The sequence below is a fragment of the Glycine soja genome, chromosome 19 (assembly GCF_004193775.1).
Source record: "Glycine soja cultivar W05 chromosome 19, ASM419377v2, whole genome shotgun sequence".
Classification (NCBI taxonomy): Eukaryota; Viridiplantae; Streptophyta; class Magnoliopsida; order Fabales; family Fabaceae; genus Glycine; species Glycine soja.
The window spans coordinates 43,942-71,052 of record NC_041020.1 but is presented as its reverse complement, the minus strand read 5'-3'; the positions used below and the strand labels follow the sequence as shown (position 1 = coordinate 71,052).

General features: G+C 33.7%; 2 protein-coding genes across 3 annotated transcripts; one reads left to right on the top strand and one right to left on the bottom strand.

Annotated features, from left to right (window-relative positions):
* Window positions 1-559: 559 nt before the first annotated feature.
* Window positions 560-5,558, top strand: LOC114398095. 2 transcript variants are annotated; one of them, XM_028360241.1, is made up of 7 exons: window positions 560-921; window positions 987-1,160; window positions 1,243-1,321; window positions 1,407-1,466; window positions 3,265-3,386; window positions 4,973-5,044; window positions 5,148-5,558. In XM_028360241.1, the coding sequence occupies exons 1-7, from the start codon at window positions 626-628 to the stop codon at window positions 5,248-5,250; spliced, it is 906 nt and encodes a 301-aa protein (XP_028216042.1). In that variant the 5' UTR covers window positions 560-625; the 3' UTR covers window positions 5,251-5,558. The 2 variants fall into 2 exon arrangements, with proteins under 2 accessions (XP_028216042.1, XP_028216043.1); XM_028360242.1 differs by lacking the exons at window positions 4,973-5,044; window positions 5,148-5,558 and adding an exon at window positions 4,201-4,794.
* Window positions 5,559-6,788: 1,230 nt separating this feature from the next.
* On the bottom strand, window positions 6,789-22,286 carry LOC114399637 (katanin p80 WD40 repeat-containing subunit B1 homolog). The gene is made up of 19 exons (XM_028361845.1): window positions 21,728-22,286; window positions 21,474-21,631; window positions 21,180-21,310; window positions 20,370-20,487; window positions 20,003-20,229; window positions 18,324-18,426; window positions 17,318-17,388; window positions 17,140-17,214; window positions 16,920-17,063; window positions 16,594-16,813; window positions 16,015-16,434; window positions 13,598-13,657; window positions 13,402-13,520; window positions 11,140-11,265; window positions 10,013-10,087; window positions 9,736-9,848; window positions 7,849-7,965; window positions 7,680-7,748; window positions 6,789-7,408 (listed from the first exon to the last, which is right to left on the bottom strand). The coding sequence occupies exons 2-19, from the start codon at window positions 21,499-21,501 to the stop codon at window positions 7,345-7,347; spliced, it is 2,280 nt and encodes a 759-aa protein (XP_028217646.1). The 5' UTR covers window positions 21,502-21,631; window positions 21,728-22,286; the 3' UTR covers window positions 6,789-7,344.
* Window positions 22,287-27,111: the final 4,825 nt, after the last annotated feature.

Sequence of the window (27,111 nt, the reverse complement as noted above, 5' to 3'; positions counted from 1 at the left end):
TGTCTTTGAGTGCCACGTAGGATGCCATGTAATTTATATCGGGGACACTCCTTAGCTTGGGTAGCTTGAGAATCCAATCACATCAAAATTTATCACTTAATTTTGGATGACAGACTATCGATGGATTAAAATTGTTCAATTTTAAAGAAGTTAATGACTAAATATATAATTAAATTTTTATAGGAACAGTGAATTTAAGCCAAGAAGATTATTAGAATTCTTAAATGTAATACAACCATCATTGGATCTACATCCAAAGGTACCAGAATATGAGAAAAATTATCTCCACAAGATTTTTTTACATGAATATAATTAATAAATACATTTTTAAAATATAAAAATATATAAATAACAATTATAATTTATAAAAATATAGGTATTTTGATTCTTCTGCTATGATTTATGATTTGACATATTTTGTAATAAAAATGATATTTTTATAAAAATATATATATTTTTAACACTAAATAAAATTTCTGATTGGTAGCCGAATGTGATAATTTTTTTACTGCTAATATAACAGTGTTGAATCTAATAAAAATAAATTGTCCATTGGATATGTTAGTATTTGAAAAATAGACAAGAAGAGCAAGAGAGTAAAGCAGCAGAAGGGGTGAAGATAGGGATGGCGGGCATGTCTGGATGTAGTTGCCGTTGGCAGTGGGCGGAGGCGAAATCCATGGGAGTGGGCTGTTGGTTCCCTTCCTCAACTACCAAAAGGAGTTTCCGGCCTGTGATTGTTTCTGTTTCTGCTATCTCCGATGATAACTCTCACTCTTACACTAGCAGCGGAAGAAAGCTAGAAGAAGAAGGCATCAAAGGGTCAGGAACTACCGCCAGAGATCGCAGGTTGCTTAGAATTCGCCAAGAGAAACGACAGCGGGAATACGACCTCCTTAACAACTACCCTGCTTGGGCAAAGTAAGTAAGTTGATGAATTAATTGAATGAATGCTTCTATGATTCTAACTAAATAAATGGTTGCAGAGTCCTGGAAAACGCTTGCAAAGACGATGCTGAACTCCGTGCCGTTCTCGGAGATAGCATTGGCAACCCCGAACTCATGAGGAAACGAGTCGAAGATAGGGTGAGAAAGAAGGGTAGAGACTTTCAAAAGTCTAAAACAGGATCCGTCCTTGCTTTCAAAGTCACCTTCCGAGAGTATTATTCCTTTTCTCTTCTCTCACTATATAAATAATGCTATGGATCCATCATTTCATGTCATCTTTTATTACTCTTACAGCTTCAATCCACTTGATTCATATATCTGGTTTGAATTGTTTGGATCACCATCAGATCGGGATGTTAATCTAATTGGTAATGTAAGTGTGTTTCACTTACATTTTTAGCTTTTAATTTTTATTTATAAAATCTTCCTGTTTCATTCATATACAATACAATATGCAGGTTATTCAATCATGGTATGTCATGGGTCGTCTTGGTGCCTTTAATTCTTCAAATTTGCAGGTTAGGCCATGCTCACTTCTCCTTCCCTTTATTTATTTATTCCATGGTTATTTTCTCTCTTTCCATCACTATTCGCTACATCTTCAGTTTGCTGTTGGTATCCAATAACTCCATGACACATGTTACATTTACAGATATGTTTCTTATAATGAAATCATACAATAAATATTTCGAGTCTATTGAGTGTTGACTTGAAATCATCTAAGTTCTGGCTCCATTTTTATATTTATCAAGAGAATAGAAAGGAGGAAGAGAATAGTGCACGGGAGAAAGTGTATTGAGATTCTGAAAACCAATGGTTTAAGTTTATTTATTTATACTATTGGGAAAAACACATTTATATTTTGCTTCCCTATTTGAATTGGTTTTATCTTGTGTTTTGCTGTGTTCTAGTCTGTCCGCAAGCCATTATGTGATGGATTATTTTCATATGCTAGACATGTTTCTCAATCTTCTTGGGCCTCATGTATAAACTTGATGGTAATCTTGATTGAATCTTCCAAATGTTATTGTCGATGAATTTGGAGAAGAATTTCCATAGGTGATTCCAGGCTGTGACTGTTAGTACCAATGCCTTTCTTTCTTCCTACAATGAATCTTTTTAATTGTGTTACTGTGTCTACTCTTCGGCTATGCAACATTCCAACTTGCTCTTCTAGCTGTGTACCATTTCTCCCACCATTCCAATGAATTTTTTTAGTTGTATCTACTGCCACGGTGGGCTTTCTTGTAAATCTTCACATAGCAGGTCCCAAAATAAAAGGTGAGGGTTGTGTTAGGCAGTCAATAACCAATGTAAATCTTTGTCGAATGTTGAATCTCTATCACATGAGTGAATGGGTGAGACTGTTAATGTTAGGCTGTTGCTTGGAATCAACGCATTGTATGGCTCTGGTACAATGTCAAATGAGCAAGAGGTATTGCATCGCTTGCTGGATGTAGTGAAAAGTAAACAAGGATTCCCACTTCAGTAGTGAATGAGTGTGGATAAAGAAGTTGATGAGGATTTGTTTTGGAACATGAAACGTAAGCATATGCACATTATGGTAGTTCTTTTGTTAGATTTAGGCTTCTGAATATGCATAGTCGCACGTTAGCAGTATCTGGCTTGAATATTAGTGCTTGGATATCTATTGCCAACAATACTATGTTGTAGGATTATTTTCTTTCTATGTTTCCAAAACAACTAGGAATAAATATTTAGGAATATTAGTAATATGGTCTTGTTAATCAGTATCCTTAAGATATTGATTAAGGAATTAAAAAAAAATATTAATCATGAAAATTATAGGAGAACATAAAAAAGTTATAGACAACACAAATTTTTGCATTCCAATAAAAAAATTTCTTCTTTTAGTTTCTTAACCAATGCCCAAAGATGTCCAAAAGACATTGGTTAGCTTTCCTTAGTAACATATTCCCTAAGACCCTAAAACACAATTATTGGTTAAATCTATTGGAAACTAAGAAATCACCAATTAGACTCATTAAACTAGGAGTAAGACCCATATTTTGTGATTCTCAATAAAAGATAATAGTAAAGAGTGCATTTAAAAGAGTATCAAAGTATATTACTAACATCGCTCTAAATTATATTGACTTTCTTAACCCTGATAACAAATTTTTCTTTTATTGATTTTTGTGTTTGGAAATATTGTCCATTTTAGCTTAGTGCTAGATGCTATAGCCATGATATGCCTGGATTAGCTTTGAGTCGTGGCATTGTATTCTATTTCTAGTTTCTTACTTGTAGCCGTTACCTTTTAACAAGCACTGAAGTATCTTGAATTGATGACAGCTGGCAAATTCATCAGTGGAGTATGATCCTCTATATGATGCAGATAAAGGTTTCAAAGTGATGCCGTCATCTTTCCATGATATCAGTGATATTGAGTTCCAGGAAAACTGGGGACGTGTTTGGTATTAGCTCTAGAACTCGAGTCTTTAAAACTAAAATAAAAAACTTGTTTTATGACCTTAAAATGCACGGAGGTTAAAAATATTGACTGATAGAGATAAATTTAAACTATAATAAGATTTTTTAAAATAAGTTTATGCAATAAAAATTCAATATTAAAAGTATTAAATTCGCTGTAAAACTCGTCTAATTAGATATCGAAAAGTTGAGAAGTTTTCTTTAATCTCACGAAGCTTTTAGTATCTAAAAGGCCGTGGCATCTTTTAAAGAAGAGTATAGACTTAATAAGTTTCTATACGGACAATCAATAACTAATAAACAATGCCATTTACTTAAATACATGAATGTAGAAGAATATGAAATCATAATAGGGTATATATTTTTTTAAATAAAAGTTCTCTACTAATTTGATATATTGTAGAATATTCACCGTATAATTTATAAGCTGTCATTAAAAAATGGTTAATTTCTCATGTTGAGAATTATGATAAATTCACAAAAAATAATACGAATTTGCATAAACTCTAAACAATCCAAATGTTTTCCAGCAAAATTTCTATCAAAAGATAAAGTTCAAAATTAGTTACATAATCTTTTATTGACAAAAAAAAAAGGTAATGTATACTCAAACAAAACTAATTAAAAAAACAGTAACATGAATTATTATTTTTTTGAAACTCAGTAACATGAATTATATCTATCGTGAAATGAACCAAGATAGGAAATTAAATTTTAGGAAAACAAACAATAGATAAATAACTGTTAACTTGATTCTCCAAGACACTTATTAGGATTTATTTGGATTGCATGATTGAGACCGAGACACAAACCAGAAGAAGAGAGATAAAGAAGAAACATTCCAAATGTTTTTCAGAATAAGTAAAGACTAGGTCCCTTGTTATTCCTTTCAACCATTCTCTAGCATTTTCTTGTTGGAGGTGTTTAATACTTTTGCTAAGGATAAATAGAACAAGAAAAAAAGGTTAAATTACCTCGCAAGTTTCTGAACTATTTGATAATTTGTTGTTAGGTCTTTGCACTATTTTTTTTCCTTTTCAATTGAGTCCTTGAATTTATATTTTTTAATTGGGTTTTTCCCACAGGAACCTAAGTAGTCCATTAATCTATTATTATCACCTCTGCATGTCTACACTAGTATTCTTACCTTTTTCATGTCAGTCACGTGGTTGAGAATATTGGATTCAAAACCTGTATAAAAAGAATATTGGCTTAAAGATGTAAGAATACTGGCCTGGAGATGTAAAAATATACGGTGCAAAATTGTTGCAAAGGTGACAATATTAGATTCCGGGACTAACTAGGTCATTGTGGATCTGTGGTTAATTCTCTATCATGGCAAATAGACAGAAAGGCTCGGTTAAAAAATAAATATAAGCTCCTGAAAAAAAATTGAGACAAAAAGATAATGAAGAAAGGGGAAGGAAGAGAAGTCTTGAAAAATATTTGGAGAAAATAAAGATTAATTTGGGTTGGTAAAATAATAACTAAAGTTTAGGTTGGCGAAGAAGTTAGAACATTGTGATAAAGACAGACTAATACATTTTAGCTTTATATACATATCTTACAGGGTGGACTTGGGTACATCTGATTATTTTGCAATTGATGTGCTCCTCAACTGCCTAACTGTCCTGAGCTCGGAGTAAGTTCGAATACCAAACTTCATGTTACAAAGTAGAGATGCTTGTCTTGTTAGTTATTTTGGAAAAGCAATTGTGATTGACCTCTATCTGAAATGGCGGCAGATATCTTGGAATCCAACAAATTGTTTTTGGTGGTCGCCGCATGGGTGATTGGGAAGAGGGGATGACAAGCCCTGAGTATGGTTACAAATACTTCAAGATTTAAACTGGGACTTGTTGCAGCTATGCATTGTACTTTCCATTTTGTTCAAAAAGGGTTGTATAGTGCATTTGTGCATACGAAAAGGTAAACTTTTTGGGCGATGGCCATTCCTTTTATTTCGTATTGTTGTCACTTGGAGAAAAAAATGTAGGAAGGAATAAAAATTGCATAAATAGAACAGAAACCTATAAATCGAAATCAAAAGTAAATGGCAAGAATATAAAGGACTTGACTGTGGTTGAAAACATGCATATTCTTCATTAACTTGTATTGCGACGTGCGTGGTGTTACAAAGATTTGTACAAGTATTTTTCAGCCTAACGATTCAAATTACAAATGTGTACAATTGCCTAAATTACCTACGATGTTGTCAATTGTCTGGGTACGTGTCCTCTTGACAACCACTTGAGACTGTTTGTCAGAATCATGCCTGATTCTCCCCAGGTGTTTGAGGATTGGATTGATTTTGAAAAGAAAAAAAAAAAAAAAAGAATCATCCGATCGATTCACTTTGCTTTTTTAAATTCATTATTTAATCAGTTTCTTCGAAACATTAATCTAGTCCGATCCCGATTTGGATTGGATCGTTTTTTTTAGTTTAATCTTTTATTTTTTTTCAGATAATATTAAAGAAATGATAACATTTATAATAAATATAACAAAAAAATAATTTAAAATATCAAATATTTTATGTTATTATATAATTAATAATATTATAATTTTTAAATATATTAAAATAAAAAATATATATTCTCTATCACAAATAAATTTATACTATTTGAAATTATATTTATATTTATGAATCTTAACTCAAATAGTTAATAAAAATAATCTTTGATTAAATATATTTTTTATAAATAAATATAGACTATGTGATAATTTTATAAATATAAAAAAAATACAAATACGAGTGATATTATCAAATTATGAATAAATATATAAATACATATAATTTTAGTTTGAATTGGATAAGATCAATTTTATAAATCTAATTTAAAATCTGATCCAATCCAATTAAAAAATTATGTTTTTCAAATTTTTTATCCATTCAATTTTTATTTATTCTTTAGTTTTTTAATCGGTTTTTTCAGTTCTCGAATCAATCAATTTATGAATGTCCCCGTAAAATTTCATGTTTTTTTTAGCGCTTTTTACTTTTTCCATATTCAAAGGGTCCTCAAATATTTCCGTACTATTTTTCTCTTGGTTTGACCATCTAAACTTGAGCCTTTGAAAGATTTTTCGAGTAATACTTTCTTTTGTTCTCTTCATCATGAGTCGAACAATACCTTCATTACCCAGTTTCCACCTTAGTCTGGATACATGCACTCCCGAAAGCCATTTTTGACAAATCCTCTTTCACACATGGGAATCAAATAACTTTTTACTCTTAAGTCTAAACAATTAGAAAATTTCCCAAGTGAAAAAAACATTTAGGCTATTTTCTCTTATGAAGAATCAAACTCAAGTGCCTAAAGATTAGTCAAAATAACCCAAAATATGGGAATTCTAAACAATTCATATAGTCCATAAATATCAGATCATTTGGCAAAGCTGTGATCTCATTTCTTAGCACATACATGACACTTATCCGTCGGCATAATTCACCAAAGCATTTTAAAAAAATCATACAAAAATATGCAACAAATAGAAATATGAACGGCACCACTCACTGTGTATAACCGCACTTAAAGAACCATAACAAAAATCATGAAATTTTGAAATAAGATTAGATAGGCAGTAGTATCTTGCGCCACATATTAGGTTAGTTATGGAACCGACTGAGATCTACACATTAAGCAGATATCGACAGGTTATAGTCAGCTGTGCAACCATCAGCAGAGGGTGACATGCCTCAAGCTTTGGCTTCGAGTATATGTCGCAGAATTAGCAGCTATCAGTGCCTCCACTAATCAATTACCATGAATTTTTAACAGCAATAAATGTACATACAGGAAAAGGCTTCATTCAATGCCAAATGACAATGCATCAAACTATTCGGTGGCTTGTATGGAGGTTTAAATCTTTAAAATGCACAAAACCCCTAAAAAGCACCGGTAAAACTTGAGCGGCGGAAATAATTGAATCAGGAAAAGATCACGAAACATCCTGCAAAGCCAGATTCAACTCTTGTGCAGATTTTGCAATTGATCCTCCTCTTCTACAGGGAAGAGACAACAAATAATGAGAAATTAGCACCAGAAATTTTAAATCACCCTAATAATATATCAACTCACTGACCCTCAGTTACTTGAAAGTATTCATGCTTTTTGAGCTTTCAAAATATTAATGTTTCTACATTTCCTCAGAATTTCTGGCTAAATATTTGAGAAACTATTTACAACTAGTCCACTACTAGCATTACCAAAAGCGGCTTAAATAAAAGGATTTTTTCTTTCAGAAAAGCCAAATAAATAAACTTGAACTCATACCTTGAAAGAGAAGGCAAAAAACGTTTGACTTTTTCAAGCTCTGTGAAGCAGAGGTTGCAACGCTCTAGCCTGAACCTCGTTAACAAACAAAAGATGAATGAATATGCGCATCTCACACACACACACACACATATATATATATATATGGAAAGCCCTGAGGAGTTAACACCTGTTCTCTGCCTCGATATCGACACCAACAGGTTGTGTAGCTGATACGGTTGAATAGATTACTGAACCAAATATTCTGACCAGTTTCAATAGCATTTCCAAGGATATTCCTAGATGTCTACAGATATATAAATATCAAAATAGTCAACAAAACTAAATCTATAAAATTGTAATTTATAAATGTAAATATATAAAAGCACATCAAAATTCCTCATGTTCTACGTGGATATAATCTCAAGTCACAACACTGATGAAAACTTCGTAACTGGACAAAATTAAGGAAGTAGAGTCTTGGCAGCTGAGCTAAACAGGAAAGCCCAAGACACATTACAAGTGAATACTCGCAGAATTTATTAGAAAAATGATCATATATTATTGAAGCTGAGACATAAAACATGCAATAAAGAGCCAAAGTGCTTGCGCTCAATTGACACCAGCTCACAACTACAAGATAAAAGCTTGTACCTCCCCCACCCCTCATAAAGGTTAAATTATTTGGTAAGTCTTTATAATTTGTTGAATTTTAAAGTAGATTCAAATATTTTTAAAGTTTTAACAGAGTCCTTGTATTTCTATCAATCTTTAAATAGGTCGTACTTGCCGGCAGTCATTAACTTTTACTAAATCATAAACACCTATTTCCAAGTGACTTTATAATTTAGCAAAACTTGAATTGTTAAATAGATCTTAATGGAAATTAGCAAATAAGGACTTATGAAAAAAAATAGAAGTACAGGGATTCTGTTTAAAACATTCAAATTATAGGGACTTATTTAAAAATTTAGCAAAACTGCAAGGATAAAGGATCTACTGATTATTTTATCCCAGGAAAAAGACAATAGCCAAGATCCTTGAAAGAAATAATAAGTTAATAACTATTAAAATCCAGAAGTTCCTTCCCCTAGTGTTTGATTCCTTCAAATAGAAGAATTCAGTTTCCCAATCAGGTTTCTAAACAGGACTAGGATGCTTACAAGAAGTGAATAAATAATGGCTCAGCCTGTCATGTATGTCACTCATCAATTATATTCTGAAACAAACATTAACAACATACTTGTACTTGCTTGAGAATATAGTTTTAACATATCACAGAATTAAGGGACTGTTTGGTTTGAGAACAGATCTATTTCACAAAATACCACATTGTTTTCATTTTGTTTCCTATTTTCAAAAATTGTATAGGAAACAGTGAAAATAGAAAACAATAAAAAAAGTTAATGATTATTGATTACTATTTTCTGTACAACTTTTGAAAATAGGAAACAAAGTATAAACAAGGTGGCATTCTCATAATTAAAATGAAAATAGAAAGTGTTTTCTTAAATTAAATGGCCCCTAATTTACTAACTTATTATCATGTAAGGATCAATTGCAATTTAAACTAATGATTACTGATCAGTGTCACTCTCCTTGGATAAATTCCTTCCTCTTTCTCTCGCCACAAAATAAGAAAAACTCACAATTAATAGTTACTGCATAATACTGTTAAAAGTATCCTTTAAGCTGGTCCAATACACACAAATTGAGGGAAATTATATTTAATAAAACATCAAACAGAGTGAATCATCACTTTTATGATCCACCCCTTTCCCTTAAATCCCCAAAATGACCTCCTCATTCTTGCTGTTGGGAATACCTTCTACACCAGTTAGTTAGTACTCATATTGAGAGAGAATGATATCCAATGAAATTCAGACAAGGTTAATCATGGCCTTAGTTACCCACACATTGGATTATTCTAACACCAGTTTTCTCTAAAAATGATCTTCCCCCTCATTCCCACAGAAATCTGGTTATCATTTTCTTCTTCCTTTTCTCAATTTTGACAATATTTGTCCAGCACAATGCGTTTACACTGCTGCCTTGTATCAGAAGAGATATCACTCACCTTTCCATTTCACTTTGTAGAAGATCAGTTAGAAGTGGCAGAAGACCAGCACATATCTCAAGTGTAATGATATCAATTTTTTCCATTATAATGCTAACAACATCAGCAATCACCTGGAATAAATACCAATAAGACAGGAGTATTATGAGAATTTAACATTTGCAAAAAAATAAAAACCTTGTGTATACATATCATCGATACCACAAACAAGGACACAAAATAATAATGACATGCTGTAATGACAGGAAAAAAAAAGAAGCAAACTCAAGATGCTCACAGCATGATCATCCATCCTTGCCATTATGCCAATGACCTCCTTAACATCATTTCTTTCCCAACATCTGAAGACCATCTGCAGTATAATGCTTTCGAAGTTCAGTAAATGTACAAATGCAAGTAGGTCTGCTTCAGTTACCAAAATTCTATTTTAGTCTATAGAATTCGTAAATGCTTATTGAAGGATGTTTTTTCTTTTTATATAAAAAACCATGTTCTCATTTTGCTTGTTCAGGAAAATTGCTCTGGGTCAGGCTGTGGATCCGTCAGATTGGTTTTAGGGACAAATTCAACTTGCCCAAAGAAAAAAAGCTTACTTCAAACTTCAGAATGGTTAAGTTGGTTGCAGTGGTTTAGCGTATCTACGATTATAGAGGATTGATGGAATTTTCTGGTATAAATATTTGCTATTTTCTCTTTTTATGGGATAATTCTGGTATAAATATTTGTCATTTCCTCTTTTTATGGGATAAAATGGTCTTAGCTTCTCTGTGGTCCTTGGTGAATACCTTTCTAAGAGTTCTTCATATGATATACAAAGTTATTAGCAAGCATTGTCAAGTAGATATGTTTTTTTCTTGTGCACTCGAGGTTATGACGTTATGTAAGTAGTAGACTTGAAACTCTATAGGATGGTATTGTAAGAAATCAAATATGTAGAAAATGTCCAATAATATCATCATTGTATCACGGAATATTTTAGAGTACCTGGAATATCTTAGGGGTGCTTTCCACACTTCAGTATTTCATGATTGGTTTCCTCATTTAATTAGGATTGAGTGTAGTATTAGTATAAACACCGTGTATGAATATTATATTCTATTATTGGGAGTTTGTTCTATCTCTCTCTCTTTCCCTACCTAAATCCTTATAATTTCAACAGATATATTATCATCTGATCATGAACTTCTCTCCTCTTCTTGAGTATTTTTTGTTCTCTTATCTATGAGAAGAAAAAGATGCCGAAGCACATCATGTTCATCCAAGTTACCTTCCTACAACCGTGTCCTGTTGACATTTTAATAACATTCAAAGACCCTTGCTTGCTATCATATAACAGATAGCCGATACACAATTCAAAGGACTCAATTTAAACTATTAATAAAGTCATAATTAAATCATCAATACCTGTAACTTAGCTGAACGAGCCAGCATTGAACTAAGAAATTCGTCATGCTGTTCCATCACATCAGCAATGGAATCTTCATCGGTAGCAGAAACTGTAGCCTTCTCAGTGGATATAGAATGTGCTCTCTGTTTAACTTTGAGGAATAAGGAAATTACATACTCCAATAAAAAGAAAACAGGGAAAAGGACACAAGATAAAAGCAAACAACTATGTCTCAGTACAATTAAATCAAACATTAAGGCAGTGTTCGGAAGGAAGATTTCTTAAGTTTCTCAAGAATCTTAGGTTGTGAATGTTGAATTCCCATGTTTGGTATGACAATTTTAATAATCATTCCGAAGAGTTTAACATTCCCAGAAATTATTTTTTAACTGTGTTTCCCAGTAAAATTTTCCTATGGGAGGGGTGGAGTCCAAGATTCCCATGAAGGGGGGAAGTTTTTTATAATGCAAAAACACAATTATGTCCTTCAATTCCAGTAATATTTTAGATATTCCCAGGAAATATGATTCCTAGGAAACATGATTTCCAAGAATGAAAAAAGATTACATTCACCAAACCCCCCCTAAGTTGCTTCTAAATATATGAACTCTCCAAGTTCAACATGACTGTCCTAACTCATTAAGATGTTGCATATATTTTTCTGATAGAAATGTGCACGATTAAACTATTTTCAATAGATTTCCTTTATATAATAAGAAAATTCATTAAGAGAAACAAAAGTACAAAGGAGGATATATCCTCTCTGGTCAACCAAAACAGAAAAAAGTTAAAATAAAGAATATAAAACAAAGGGAAAATCCAGCTATCTCTTAATCATATATAAACTGCACTCAACTAGTGTTCTTAATCATAGATAAACAGCACCCATATAGTGTTAATGGTAATGTATTTGATGTATAAGCAAGGTAAAAGACACATTCTCTCCTGTGATTCTCTTAAAAATGAATTTCAATAGGACAATAACTAATATCATAACAGCCAGGAAAGAAAAACAAGGCCAATGGAACACATAATCTGGTGGTCATAAGTGCCTGATGAGTGATGGGGCCACATCAGGTTTGACATGAAGAATATCTCACAGCTTATGTATCAGGTAACATGACGTCCAGGTGATATGCTACTTTCTTCAAGCCAGGCAAAGCAGCATGCAGTTGAGACCAAAGCATCTTTAAGACTATGGTTATTAAACTCTATGGATTTAAAATTTTAGAGAAATGCTAGCAACAAACTCTTTTGAACACACTCTTTACTATAAAGGAGAACAATCTCCACTTGTATACAATTTTACTGTTTTCACTTTGAACTACAGCCTAATGTTTCTACAAAAGAAAAATACAATAATATTGAGATAAAAAACTACAACATGTTACCAAAATTGCAAACATGTAATACCAGCAATAGTAAAATATATCAAGGAGATAAGGAAAAAAATGCACGCCTTAAACATGTTTAGAATTTTTATGATGTTTTATACTAGGAAGAATAAGAATAAGAACAGAAACAGAGATACAAAGGAGTGGTAGGTGTATGAAAGAAGGAAGAAAAGGGAAGCTAAGAGAGTAGTATCCTTAAGAGATCAAGGGACAAGAGAGGTGTGGTCAATTGAGGAGTTAGTTATGGGACAGGGAGAAATGATAAATTTAGGAGAAGGAAGGAGATATAATAGTATGAGTGGAGGGAGATATATGATTAAGGTAAGGGGGATGAGAGAAGGGTGGAAAAAAAGTAGTGATAGAGGAAAGCTAAGGTAAGCCTATTCTTAAGCCAAAAGTGAGGTTCAAGGATCCATTAAAGCACTGTCATTTTCTTCCTTTCGGTAATCTTTGGTTGCAGTCTGAGATTTGCAGAATCTCATTTTTGCAAGGAGCTGAGCTTATAAGTGTTTCTTATTTGTATATTTCATCTGTCATTAGTTCCCATCATATTACATGCAGCACTTTTCACAAGCACAAGCCAAAAGAAAACAATTACGGTTTACCCCTTGGCCCTTATAGTAGAAAGGGTACACATACAAAAGAAGTATAACTATATAAGAGTCCACTTATTCTGACACTAACTTTAATGCCCTCTCCAAAATAAATAAAAATTTATGCACATTCTTACAGAAGAAAGGTTTGATTATACAAGTATTTCTTTGTGCTCTTTAAGTTTTATGTCTGTAAACAAAATTATGATGCATTAATCATCACATATAACAGAAGGTAGAAATAGAAAGGCAAGAAAATTATCATAGCAGACAATATGAAGAGGTATAATACCCCACTGAAAGGGAGCACATGAACTGATGATATCCTTCCATGAGAAATCCCTTGTCTAGGTCCCTCATAATTAAGAGATCGTTCCCTCTTTTCTAAATTGAGAAGTGAGCGCATTCTCCCTATATATGATAAAAAGCATAAAATTAAGAAACCATTTATATTAATGACAATCAACAATTTACACAAAGAAAGATACCTCCTTTTTGTACTTCGACAGAGCATACATCTCTGTTTACTTTCAGTCCTCGAGCTTCATCTGGCACAAGACAGAACTCTAAACACTATTAATACACCATCCAACAGAACAAAGACATCCAGATTTTCACTAACAAATACTCAACAATCATTGTAACAACCATAACATGGTGCAGTGGACCTTCACACCATTTTTGGGCATTAGGTTACATTGGCTACGTAAGATTATGTTTAGTCTCATTATATCCTTGAATTCAGTGTCCATGTAAATTCACACAGAGATCAAAACAGCTACATGCAGAACACTAAAGAGAACACATAAGCACAGGCCCTTCCCATGACAAGTTGAGATGCATTGATAAACCTCTAATCATTCCTAATAAGCAAATCATGTTGGAAAGTTAAAGCTTCCTGCAAGTTAACACTGTGACTTGAGACCTATGCCTGACAAAATTATTAACAGCATATTACTTTTAGATGTTAGGATGACTGGGAAAACATGTCATCTTTTCTTATAACATCCCATATTCATGGAAGCCCAAAGCATAAAACAAGAATGGCTTGCTATAGTAATACTAATTAAAGGTCAATTTCTGTTATTGCAGATTGGGGCTTCTCGACATAGCACAGAACTCACTTTTATACAAAGTTTTTTTTTTACAGGCATGGTAGTCAATCAATCTAAGTTTATCTTCCGCAAAACTAATTTCCATCCCACACTTGTATTACTTTCTTATTGTGAGTAACACAAGGGCCTTCTCGCTCAGGCACATGACATGTATTGAGATAATATCTAGAGAAACAAGAAATACTATCTGTCAAAAAAATCACTCAACAGCTTAAGTCATTAAGTACTTAAAAATGGCCTTGATTAGATTAGACATGTTACCTTCACATGAAAGTTTATTACATGTAGATATTAGATAAAGCACATTAATCAATAATTTGGCCAAAGATTTTTTTTAAAATTCATACAATAAATCGGTTGAAATTATAAGATCTAGATATGTACCATCTTAGAATGTGGGTTTGGGCCTAACTCAACCCCAAAAGCTAGCACATGGGGTGAGGATTGCCCCCCACTTATTTATTCTATCTTTGCCTTATCTCTAAGAAAATTTGGGACTTGGTTTTTTCCAATACACCCCCTCAAGCCCAGACACTTTTGGGCTTGTTGTGTGGATAATAATATGGTGGGTGGCTTGTTTAATGGATCTACGATAGTCTCGGATATCATTTAAGAATGTGGATTTGGGCCTAACTGAACCCCAAAAACTAGCTCATAGGGTGAGGATTGCCTCTCACTTATATACTCTATCTTAATTTTATTTCTAGTCGATGTGGGACTTGGATTTTTCCCAACATGAAAGGAGTAAGAGAGAAAGCAGAGAACAGACTCCTAGTAGTTTGTATTAGATTAATATGGTGTAATAATAATTTGTTAATTTAAAAACACAAAAATGTTATCATTTTTTTTTCAAGCTCGAAAGGTGAAGTCCTCGGTATCAAAGGGTGTATTGGAATCTCACATTGACTAGTAATATGGCCAACATGGTGTATATAAGTGAGGGAAACCCTCACTGCAAGCCCAAATTCTAAAAAGTGTATTACAATTACAAGTACAAGCCTAAGCACACAAATACAATAAGAACACCAAACCTAATCAGAGAGGGTACTAAATTGGGAAACAATGCCCAACATTGCTTGTCATTTATATATTAATTGATTCCACAATAATTTTTTATAAACAAAGAACTAAATTTAATAAGAAACAAAGGAGAGGCAAAAAAGCTAGAGGTTAATAAATCCTGAAAAACTAAACCAAGAATGAAAGGAAATGCAGTAATGAACACAAAATAAAATAGGAACATGATGCGTGTAACACAGCATGCTAATCTCTCTAAAAGATATAATCTAATGATCTGTTAAGATATTCTAAGATATTTGTACTTTTGTAGATATTCTTACAACATCATTTGCTTAAGCAGTCTCAAGACTATGGTCAAACAACCATTTGACAAAAAAGTTGTTAAGGACTTAGACAATTGCAATAACACTAACAGTACAAGTTAAAATTAAATAGATTATGACAAAATAACATATAGCATAAATATCAATGGAAAACAAGCATAGTTGTGTTGTTGTCGTTGATGCTAACCCGTAATTGTATTAGCTAACCATAGGTCTGCTCTCGTTGATGCTAGGCTGTTTGTAAATCCGTACCACTTGTACTGCTTACATTAATATATAATATATCTACTTTTGCCGATCAAAAAAGAAAATAGTTGTGTTGTTGTCGATATAGGATTTGTGTAAAACTTCATGCTGATTACTAGCACTGGGCTCTATCAATTTATTCATATTTGCCAGTCTCAAGAAGCCTAGTATAATTTAAGCTTTTCAAAGATGTAGAAATACCTTGCGTTGAGCTTACAGAAGCAGGGAAATTATTTTTATCTGCAAAACCACTTAATTCACTACCCTTAGAAGCTGCAGATTCGATTACAGGAGAGAGGGGCTTATCCACATCATCTCTGTTGTTCGGAAATTTACGTACATCTGCTGCCTTTGACTGTGAGGGGAATGGCATCGTTCTTCCAGAAACACCAACTTCTTTTCTAGAATCAGCCACAGGCTCTGACCTCATGCTAGTTCTGGGGACAATTACGGGTATAATATCTGATTTATTGATAAGTGGAGCACTGGACGTTGTATGAGATTTCAAAGAACTCTTTTTCTGAGCTGTTGTATTAAGCACTGTTGTTGAACCACCGGGTACTGTTTTGGGTCCAGAATTCAAATTGATCCTTTGAGGAGTACTTGGTGCACTTCCTGTGGCTTCATGCAATCCATAAGTCACATAGTGAGCAAGTAATGATATTAATTGAAAATAGGATCCAAATGGATCCAGATACAATAAAGATTACTCAAACAATTCAATCAAAACAAATGCAAAAAAATAAAATAAAAGATTGAAGACAGAGGAAGAATATATACATGCTAGACATTTTCCCTCCTTTAAGGGGTCTGAATCTTGAGAAACGGACAACCTTCCAAGAGATCTTGTTTCTTTTAGTAATTGATCTGGATTTTGTGAAACAGATAGCCTAGCCTTAGCAGTGATCTCATTCAGTACAGTCATATTTCCACTTGAAGATTTAGTTTCTGAATGGCCATTTAGATGGTTCACATTATTAAGTGCATAAGGTTCTATACGCTGGACAAGAGGTCAGAAATGTAAAAAGGCACATTAGTATTAAATGGTATCAAATACAACATTCCTATAAGCCGCAGAAATTTCTCTTTAAGATAAGTGCATTTACCGAGATGTCCACAACCCAGACTCCAACACAGCTTTGATTGTATGAGCAGCCAAGAAGTTTTCCTTCATGAAAATTAAGATCTGACAATCTAGACCAACCCACATCCACCATATCATGGCATCTTATAGGTTCCCAAGAGAAAACCTAAACAGAACCAAGCAGAGCATCGTCACCTTGATAAATGATTACCTTAAATAAATCAACTAAAAATGGGCCTTACCTTCAAACTCTCATGTAAACCACAAAGCAGGGTCCTCCCATCAGGACTAAAAGTAAGAGAACGCACTCCAGTTGTCTAAAAAATAAAATAAAAAACAAATAAAACAAAATTATCTTGATTAATTGATCCTAAACTGATCATCCAGGAGAAAATGGTAAATTTACTAAACAAAAAGTACCTCAGGACCAGCTGAACCAATAAGCTCAAAGGTTTCAAGATCCCAGAATTTAACTGTTCTATCTGCCGAGCCTAAACGTGGGAAAGAGATAAATGAAATAAAAATTACACTTGACTTCATTCAAATTAAAAAAAAATGGATGCATCCAAAAGAAAACCCAAGAATCCAGCACTGTATGTGATGTGGTATAAATAAAATAACAAAGTTGTCAACAATTATTATTATTTGTTTATTTTTTTTATAAGAAAATTTCTCTGTGTTTAAACTTAGGTTATCCCATGTTAAATATTATTGTGTTCAGTAAGTTATATTGTGTTAATTGTGATTGATTGGGTGTGTATGTTAGGTGAGCCCAATGTGCTGGACTGCTGGTTTCCGTTAGTTAAGGAGTTTGAGTTAGTGATTATTACTTAGAACTTTAACAGAATATGACAAAGATAGGCTATAAAGAGATAGGGAGAGAAGACCAGAGGTATTCAGTTTGGAGATTGGTTGTGTGGAGGGAGAGATCTAAGGCTCTTGAAATCCTGAGAGGAACAACTTGTATTCATCCTTTCTCTTCTTAACCTGGGTTCACCATTGATCCAGCCTAAGGAGATCTCATCAATAAACTTTTATCTTTTCTTTCATTCTTTCTCTAATCTCTGAACCAATAGTTATCAACTTATCAACTGATATAGAGCTCCTACTCTGAGGAGTCTTTCAAGGTGCACACAAGAATGAAAACCAAACTGGAATTCTAGGGAGAGGGCACAAATCTTCAATGAAACAGGTTGAAGAAGACGGTCTCAGCAGACAAGGAGAGACGAGGAGCTGTAGTAGGTTGGATGAAGAGGCTGGAAGATATATCAGAAGGGTTATCTCGAAATTTCCAAAGGGGGAGGGGGTAGCATATCCTTTTGGAGGAATTAATGCTAAGGAGATTGGTTTTGGTGGGAGAAATAGTTGACCTGTCACACCAGTAAGGTGCTAATTTTCATGATTTCATCAGAAAAGTAAGACTAACCTGTTGCTAGTAGAAACTCATTGGGATGAAAATCTATACATTGGATCTGGCCCTCGTGACATTTAAAATCATGCAAGAGTTTCCCCGCAGTCAGATCCCATAACTGCAAACATATACATGATAATTTACATCAATTTTTTTCCAAACAAAAAAATAGGTTCTCATTTACAAGTTTAGCACAACCATACGAGCCAAATTTACATTAATCACAATCCATAAAAATATTAAGATATACATATTGCAAATTATGCACTAAGTCCATGATAATGAGTAAAGAACTTTACAGACTTTGAAGAAGTCATACTAAAGTCTAAAGTAAATCAACATTAGATAGCTCAATCCAAAATACAGTGGCAAAGGGGATATTTCTTTTATATATATACACACAAAGAGACAAACAAGGGGGAAAAAGATGCAAAAAGTAATCATTATAATTTATAAGTAAACTGAAGAAAGCATCAAGGCTGGCCAATCTGTCTGTCACTAGGAGCAACTTCTTGAAATAATAGGCCAATATATCCTCCAACACAAGGGCAAAAAGATATAAAAAAGAAATAACAGTAAGTATACTCAAGAATGCAGTAAGGCTGCCCAATCTCTCTGTGTGTCACTAGGAGCAGGCAACTCTTTGAAACAGCCATAAGCTCAACAGCAAAGAAAGGCCAATAAACATTACCCTATCCTAAAGCAAGTTTATGGCAAAGGACATCCTTAAAGCAAATGCAAGTATTTCCCTCCAATCAAATGCACCAAATGACCGCAGAAACAGCACACAACCACAAAATTAGCCTCCTTATTTTTGCCGAACCTTTTATAAAGAGAAGTGCAAAGTTAAGGGACACATTCCATGTTTACAAAGAAAGTCATCTTTTTCTTTGGCATTGTTTGGATTGTGAAAGGTAAAGTACATGATAAGCTTCAATATGACCATTCTATACACCCCTAAAGAGCAGCCACCTCAAGAAATCTACAATTAAGGTGAAAAGAAAAGGAGAAAAAGGGCCACCTTGCCTCACAAACCAAGATTAGATTCCCATTCACAATCAATGAGAAAGTAGCAATCCACAATAAACAACACCAGGTGACTTCATAGTACACCTAGAAAGTTGCAAATCCCACCATGGATAGCTTAAATTCTTACTTACTTTATCCTTACTACCATTACCATGTGTATACCCTCAAGGCCTCAAATTATCATGTTTATTATGTTCACCTTTTTATTTGTTCTCTCTTACTGAACCAGCATTTCATGAAACATTATATTATGGTCACGGCAGTAGACAGCTGAACTTGCTCTTTATCTTTGAGGGTATCCATCGTCATGTATTTCACCCACCAATTTTCATTACATCCTCCCCGACATGGAGCAAGCTTGAACCATGATTCTTAATTATGGTTATTTGAGACAAAACATGCAAGACACAACTATATATGGTTCAATATGATTGACTACTTTCTTCTTTTATAGTTGACATACAATATTTAACAATAATACAAACTATTTCAGTATTTCTTTGAAATCTGTCATATATAAGTTTGAAGGAAGGCACTGTAAGCATGTTGGTTAAAACAAACAGAGATAATAGAGAAGTTCAAATTATTTATGTACATAGATGATAAATAACCATGTTATGAAATCTGACTCTGTTAACATCAAGAAAAAGGAAGTCAATTCTAACCTTTACAGTATTGTCCTCTCCACCTGAAACAACCCAGCGCCCATCCGGGGTAAACCTAATTGCATTTACCCCTCGAGTGTGGCCTTTGTAAGTATGGATACAACCCTTCTTTCTGATGTCCCATATCTTAAGATTAGTGTCTAAAGAACCAGATGCAAAGAACTCTCCAAAAGGATGGAAGTCCACTGATGTACAATTGGACCTATGACCAGTAAGAGTACGAACAACTACCAAAGAAACATAGCAAGTCAAAGACTCAATTTAAAAAATTTATGGTGAAAATACTGAAAAAAATTTGTGAGACTATTCAAATCTTTTTTCATTGGTGTTTTAAAACCATTAAAAGAAATGGCAAGCAACCGCGTACTCTTTGCCTCTTCTAAGTCCCAAAGTTTGATAGTACCACTTGCAGCTCCAGCAGCTACCAACACTTCAGAGGAATCAAAGCTTACAGAATCTATTCCACTTGAATGTCCTGACAGGCTCTGCAAAAGGAGAAACAGCTCTTACTGAAAATAGATAAACAAATTTTCTCTCTTTTCTGTTAAAGGAATATATTTTTATGAAGTATGAATGAGACAGACAAAAACAAATAAAAAGATGATAGCAGTATTATGTATATAAAACCAAGAAACAATGCATCTAGACCAATCAGTTGTCTAAAAGGGCCAAGGGGACATCCCAATAAGCTACACCTGTTGTGTTGTCTTTAACTGAACCAAGAAAAAAAAATGGAATCCACTCTCTTCGAACATCTGAGAAAGGAATCCCTTTCATACTTCATGAAATAAATACCATAAGAATGCCAAAAGACAAAAAAAAACAAGGGGATTATTCTAGCCTTAAAATTTTTTGGTGTGTTTACATTTGATTCCAACCAACTACACTAAAGCCCAGCATACGAGGGGCATATTCACAATATGTAAGAACAAGCCTAAATAAAAGAAATAGAAATGATGATGTCATGATGACACATCAAGTATAACTGAAATTAATCTGATGCTACCTTGACAAGAAGTTCTGATCCAAAAGCATCCAAACAACATTTTCCTCACAGTGACCATTTAATGTGCAAGTTAGCTTTGAACAGAATTGAAATGTGAAAGGGCACAAAGAAAACAATGCATAAGAACAATGAAATCCTTGTCCAGAGATGAGGAGAGGAGAACGAACGAACCAGTATGGCATTAGGTTTGCCAATAGCCCAAAGATTGACCTTGTGATCTTCACCTCCAGTGACAAGAACCCTGGATGATTTCCGTCCAATCTTGAGGCAATTGACAGTAGAAGCATGTGCTACAAATTCCTCTGGACATAACTCGTCAAGGCCAGCCAAGTCACACACACACACAAAGAAAGACTCTAACATAATAACAAAGTAGAGAGAGATCTGCAGATAGAAAATGAAGGGCGAGTGCATAGATAGATCAAACAAAATGTAAAGCACAGACAGACAAGAGATGAAGGATACGAAGCTTGTAAGCCCGTTTGGTAGTCATTGGTAAGAATGAATCAAAACCCTAGCAATTGTAGTTGTGAAAGGAACAGCAGCTCTCGATTTGAGACATTCGAGAGATCTAATTAGGTACTCTTACTCTAAGATTATTCCCAGATCTTCACTACCCACAGCTGCCCCCGGAGCCGACAAAATAAAATAAATGTGTTAGTTAGTGACTTCGGATCAAAATCAAAGTGAAACTGAAATGAAACAAAGACGAACCTAACCTTTATTTGTTCGCATTCGGTAAAGCGCGGTTGGTTGCAGTTGCAGTTGCAGTTGCACAGAGCGAACAAATAATAATGCTGTTTCAGATAGATAGATACATTCACTTTTGCCTGCTCTTCTTAAACTTATTACAGTTTTAGCGCGCGCTCTAGCAGAGAGAGAGAGAGTGTGTAGCACAAGATAAGCATGAAAAATTTAGGAGTAATAATGCTGCTATTGCCACCGTGGCATGTACCAAAGGCTTCAGTTTCCTCTATCACCGTAGGCGCAGGCACAGCCAAGATCTGTGTGACTGTGAGAGAGCTCTAACAAAGAAGAGAAGAGAGTAGAGAGGCGCTTTCACGATCTGTGTGTGTGACTCTGCCCCTCGGTAGTCGGTAATGATAGTGCTTATGTTCAAATTAACCTGACTGATTGAGAGTGGGAAGGTTCAAAATCAAAATATCAAATATAAAAAAAAAAATAAGGAAAATCGGTAAATATGTGAAAGCAACGTTCCACGTTTTATCCTTTTTCCTCCCTCCTTTCGCAAATCAAAATCAAAAATTGAAAAGACCCCGCAACAAAACTCAACTCCTTCCCTTCACCTTTCTGATCTTTACTTACCTTCTTTAATCATTCATCTCCCACTCACAACCACAATTTGCTTTCTTTTTTCATTTTCATAAATTGTTTCGATTTTTTTTTTGTATAGCTTCTATAGTTTTTTGAGTAATATTTCTCCTCTCTTATGTGTGACATTTTCTTATGTTTAGCTTTAGTTTAATATTCTAAGACTCTGCTATAATGAAAGTAGTATTTATACAGAAGCAAATAGATGTTAGCTTTTAACAAATGTTCAAATCATATGCAGACATTTTAATAGAGAGAGAGAGAGAAAAAAAATATGATATTTAAGAAAAACGAATGTTGACCTATAAAAATAATATAAAAAAGTAAAAAATAAAGTGCAATTTTACAACTAAAGAGAATACAATTCCAATTAACGTTAAACTTAAAAGAGAAATGAATATCATTACAACTTTAAGAAAAAAAAGATAGAACACACAAAAATGAAAAAATCTAAACGTGCAACCTATTTGGGTGGATTAGATCTGGTGGACGGAAGATAGAGATTAAAAAAAGCAAAGTAAAAAGAGTGACAAATATAATAATTTGGTGACTCAATTATCTAATTCATCATAATTAAGAAAAATGATTAATTTAATTAATAATAATAAATTTATCTTAAATTTAAAAAAAAATTAAAATTATGTTTATCATTAATATTTCTTTCTCTTCTAATGGTTTGTCAATATATTCTCTTTTTTTTATTTTAAAGATGAGTATTTTTAGGCTAAAAATAATTAATACATAAAATATTATAGATTGCATTTCATAAACAAAAAATAAGCATCATTTCAAAATTGGATCTTATAAATAAGAATAGAGGGAGTAACTTAATAAGTGATAAAAAGGAAGATAGAGAGAAGAAAATGAAATGAGAGGAAAAAAATGAAGATATGAATATAATAAAGGATTATCTAACTTATCCTAACTAAAGATAGGATTAAATATGATAAAAGATTATTGATGCATTAGTTATGTACATCACCATGGTTGGTACAATCTCCTTAATTACACAATTTATCTTTAGTAGGGTTGGTTAAACATCCCCATATAATAAACACCCAAGAATTTGAACAACATATTAAGTTCTTTTATTGTGTTTATATAAATAGGTTATCTTCGAGAGATATGCATATATATTTCTTCGTGCCTCCCTTTTGGACCAACGAAAATGAATATCCACACTAGAGTTTTGAGTGGATTTAATAAATTACCGGTCCACGAATCGCAGTGGACAAATTTAGAAAGATCTTATAGAAAGGGGGTTGAATTGTGTTATTAGAAATTTAAGACTTTTCTTAAGACTGGAAAACACGTTTATCATCTAATGAAAGTATCAAACAATGAGAAAAATAAAAGAAGATATAAGATCTAAAAACAAATTTAATACCTTTTGCTAGTTAAACAATGAGAAACCACACACAGAATTTATATTGATTCGTCTCAATCTCAAGACTACGTTCAGCTCTTAGCAACCACCAAGTATTTCCTAACTTATCAAAGTTACAAGTATTGTTCATTGCTACTTCTGACTCTTACACTTGCAAGCTCTATCCCAAGCTTGAATTGAACCCAATATTTTTTGTCCTACCAAGCCATTGCTAGCTCTAAACAAATCAACAAGATTTTTTGAAAGGTTGTTCACTGACTAAAGTATGATCGTCTAATAGATAGATATATCACTTAGCATTTTTAGTTTTCTCTATCAAGGTATACTAGGTGTTTTGAGAGTTTTATATCTTTACAATAATTTACAGAAAGCTTTACAAAAAAGAATGATTCATGTATATATTTTGTATCCTGTTTCTTCGAAGGTTCTTCTATATATAGCCTTCATCTCCAAGTATTTGTTGTCTCTCAACGGTTGGATTCTTCACTTTGTTCTTCGTCTGATGTCCTAAGTCTGTTGGAGCATTTAATGCTTTTGTTAAATGCACGTCTCTTCTTCATACAAAGTCCATGCTGATAGGATAAGGTGTCTTGTACTTGAACAAGGAAGTCACTTCTTTCATCATAGTAGGTTTGCAACAATAGATCACGCCTTTTAATGAGGATTAACATTTTCTAGACTGTGGGCTTCATTTATTCTTCATAAGACTTTGACAAATCCTAGGAGAATGTTTTATGCATGAAAGAATCTCAGACATAGAACATTAAATGAAGGTCTTAAATACACTACTTAATTGTTATATCAGATCGTCTTATGAGTGCATCATTTGAAAACTTCAGACGCACAAAGACAAATCATGATCTGATAGCATATCAAACACATCTTTTATCATTTGTATTTATTTGCATATAATCAAAATAATTGGGAGTCAAGATTCATCTTTAAGACATAAATGTCTTTTTAGTTAACAATCTCTCATTTTTTGATGATGTCAAACAAACACAAATATAAAAGTTGAAGACATATATATGATATATATAATGATAGTTTAAGTGCAAAGTCAGTCTTATTAGATGTATAAGAGAATATAAAACATCAATCAGCATAAGACTTTGAGATAAAGTCCTTTCATCAGAAAACTCTTATTTCATTCATTAGAAGCATATTACATAGATAATAGATGAATAAGAAAATCATAAGAGTTTAAAAGATTTAAGATAAATCTCCCCACTAGATGAGGTGTTTCCCCTCAGCTTGTGCATCTTCTGCTTTGGTTGCATTCTTCATCTTGTTACTTCTTATCCCCCTTTTGTTTGGCAGCCTCTTCTTCCCCTTCATGCTTACAAAAGGACTTATCCCCAAATTCGTCATCAAATGAACTGTCAAAGAGAGCATCAACACATTTCTTGAAAAGGTGCTTTCTAAGGACCTTCCATCTTTTGGCTTCTCTTTTAGCATCAACCCGATCATGAAAAGCTTCAGCAAGTGCCTCCCGTGTTCTAAGTAGAGTTGTCTCAAGAAATCTAACATACTCTTGGGATGGAGGAGGATTGTTGTAAACTTCCATGGTCATATCAACAACAACAATAGGGACCTCGTCATCAAAATACACTTCTTCAATTATGGTTTGTATGTGGTGAATGAAGGTGAAAGTGGAGTATGGAAGCTCAATAGTAAATGAGAAGTTGCGCTTAGACACAACAACAAAATCTCTCTTCCACTAACAGACACTGTTGGATGGTGAATCAACCACAAAGGGATTGTGATTAATAGTCTGATAGCAGTTACCTGTCTTGTAATGAACTCCATCTGATGGTGGCTTCTCCTCAGGTTCCAAACCAGAACAAAGGGCTCCAAATTTGTAATACCTCTGTAAAGCTTGCCAATCCCTGCTTATAAGTTCCTATTTTTGAAGTAGAGCAACTACTTCATGTTTGAAGAGTCTACCTAGTCTTGCTATAACATAGCGCGTTGAGGGTGCATCTTCGATCATCTTTTCTTTGCCTTTGTAGTAGTCTGCCTTAAGAATCAAAGCTGGCTTGTCCACTGTGTTAGTCGTCATTTATGACTAATTTTTATATTGAATAGTTACATGAAATTAGCATCTTTCCTCCAATCTATGGTTCTTTTTGTAGGAATTGTACATACTTTCATGTTTAGTTTGATTTTATATAGTAGATACTCCCATTTTGTGAATTAATGTTGAAACCACTTCAATTTCAGGCTAAAAGAAGAGAAGATTCAAGCAGCTGGTGTCTCGCTAAGCGAGGCATATGCGCTTAGCATGCTGGGAAACCCTAAAAGAGGATTAGTCTCAGATGCACGCGCCTAGCGCGCTGCCAGCTCGCGCAACCATTTGCTTGTCTCTTCTCGCGCTTAGCGCGCCCAACTCGCTAAGCCAAAAGTCACTTACTCTCGCTAAGCGAGCCTTCAGAATTTGAAACATCAATGAGTCTTTAAAACACTGAAGTTGGTGGAAACTAGGGGGAAAGTCGAAAAACGGAGACAAGGGAGAAGCTAGAGCGACAGAAACGAAGCCACCAAGAGAGTCTAGGTTAGAGGAGTGAGATTAGGGTTCTAGAGGTTGAAGGAGACATCCTCAACCCTCCTTAGCCATTTTCTTCCCTCAAAATTTGAACTTTGAATTGAAAGCTCATTACTTGTAATGGAAGGCTAAACCTCTTGGTTGGGAAGTGTTGCTGAACCTTTGATGTAAAATTCTCTTACTATCTATTTAATGTTGTTTTTATGTGTTCATTGCTTTTATCTATGCTTATTTTTGCATGCTTGTGGCTTGATCACCCATTTGTATGTATAGTTAGGATTTTTAGTACTAGGAAGTGCTTTAAAGTCTTAGAACTTGATAGAGCAAGCTAGAAAACTATATGTCTAGGAATGGAGTGCATCGATCTAGTCCATGTTATACTGTAAACTTAATGCAACTCTTTTAGGCTAAGTTTGTTGAGGAATCAAGGACGAGGTTTAAAGAGATTTAGGCTCATTCGCTCGAGGGATCTTGGTTTGAGTAATTTCTCAACATAAGAACACTAGGATAACATTAAATAGAGAAAAATCTTTAAGAACATCAAGATAGATTCAGTAGAACAACCCAATGCTTTTTACTTGACTATTTTTACTTCTCAAACTGTAAATATTTAGTTTATAGTTAACTAGATTTTCATACAAAAACCCAACTTGTTATTCACTTGCTTTCAGTTTATACAAACAAATGTTTGCTCACTGAATATACAATTTTCTGAGTGAAACAAATTTCCTGTGGATACGATACTCAGTTCTTACCGTTTTATTTACTACTTGAGCGAATCGGTACACTTGCCGACGCATCGCGAACACATTGCTAATTGGAACTTAATTCTAGAGTGT

Coding starts and splice junctions, on each gene's coding strand:
- LOC114398095 (XM_028360241.1), top strand. CDS start 626: ATGGCGGGCATGTCTGGATGTAGTTGCCGTTGGCAGTGGGCGGAGGCG. Junction 1,161..1,242: donor TTCAAAGTCACCTTCCGAGA/GTATTATTCCTT, acceptor TTACTCTTACAG/CTTCAATCCACTTGATTCAT. Junction 1,467..3,264: donor TTAATTCTTCAAATTTGCAG/GTTAGGCCATGC, acceptor AATTGATGACAG/CTGGCAAATTCATCAGTGGA.
- LOC114399637 (XM_028361845.1), bottom strand. CDS start 21,501: ATGACTACCAAACGGGCTTACAAGCTTC. Junction 20,230..20,369: donor GGACTTAGAAGAGGCAAAGA/GTACGCGGTTGC, acceptor TTTCTTTGGTAG/TTGTTCGTACTCTTACTGGT. Junction 16,814..16,919: donor TCTGGGTTGTGGACATCTCG/GTAAATGCACTT, acceptor CCTCTTGTCCAG/CGTATAGAACCTTATGCACT.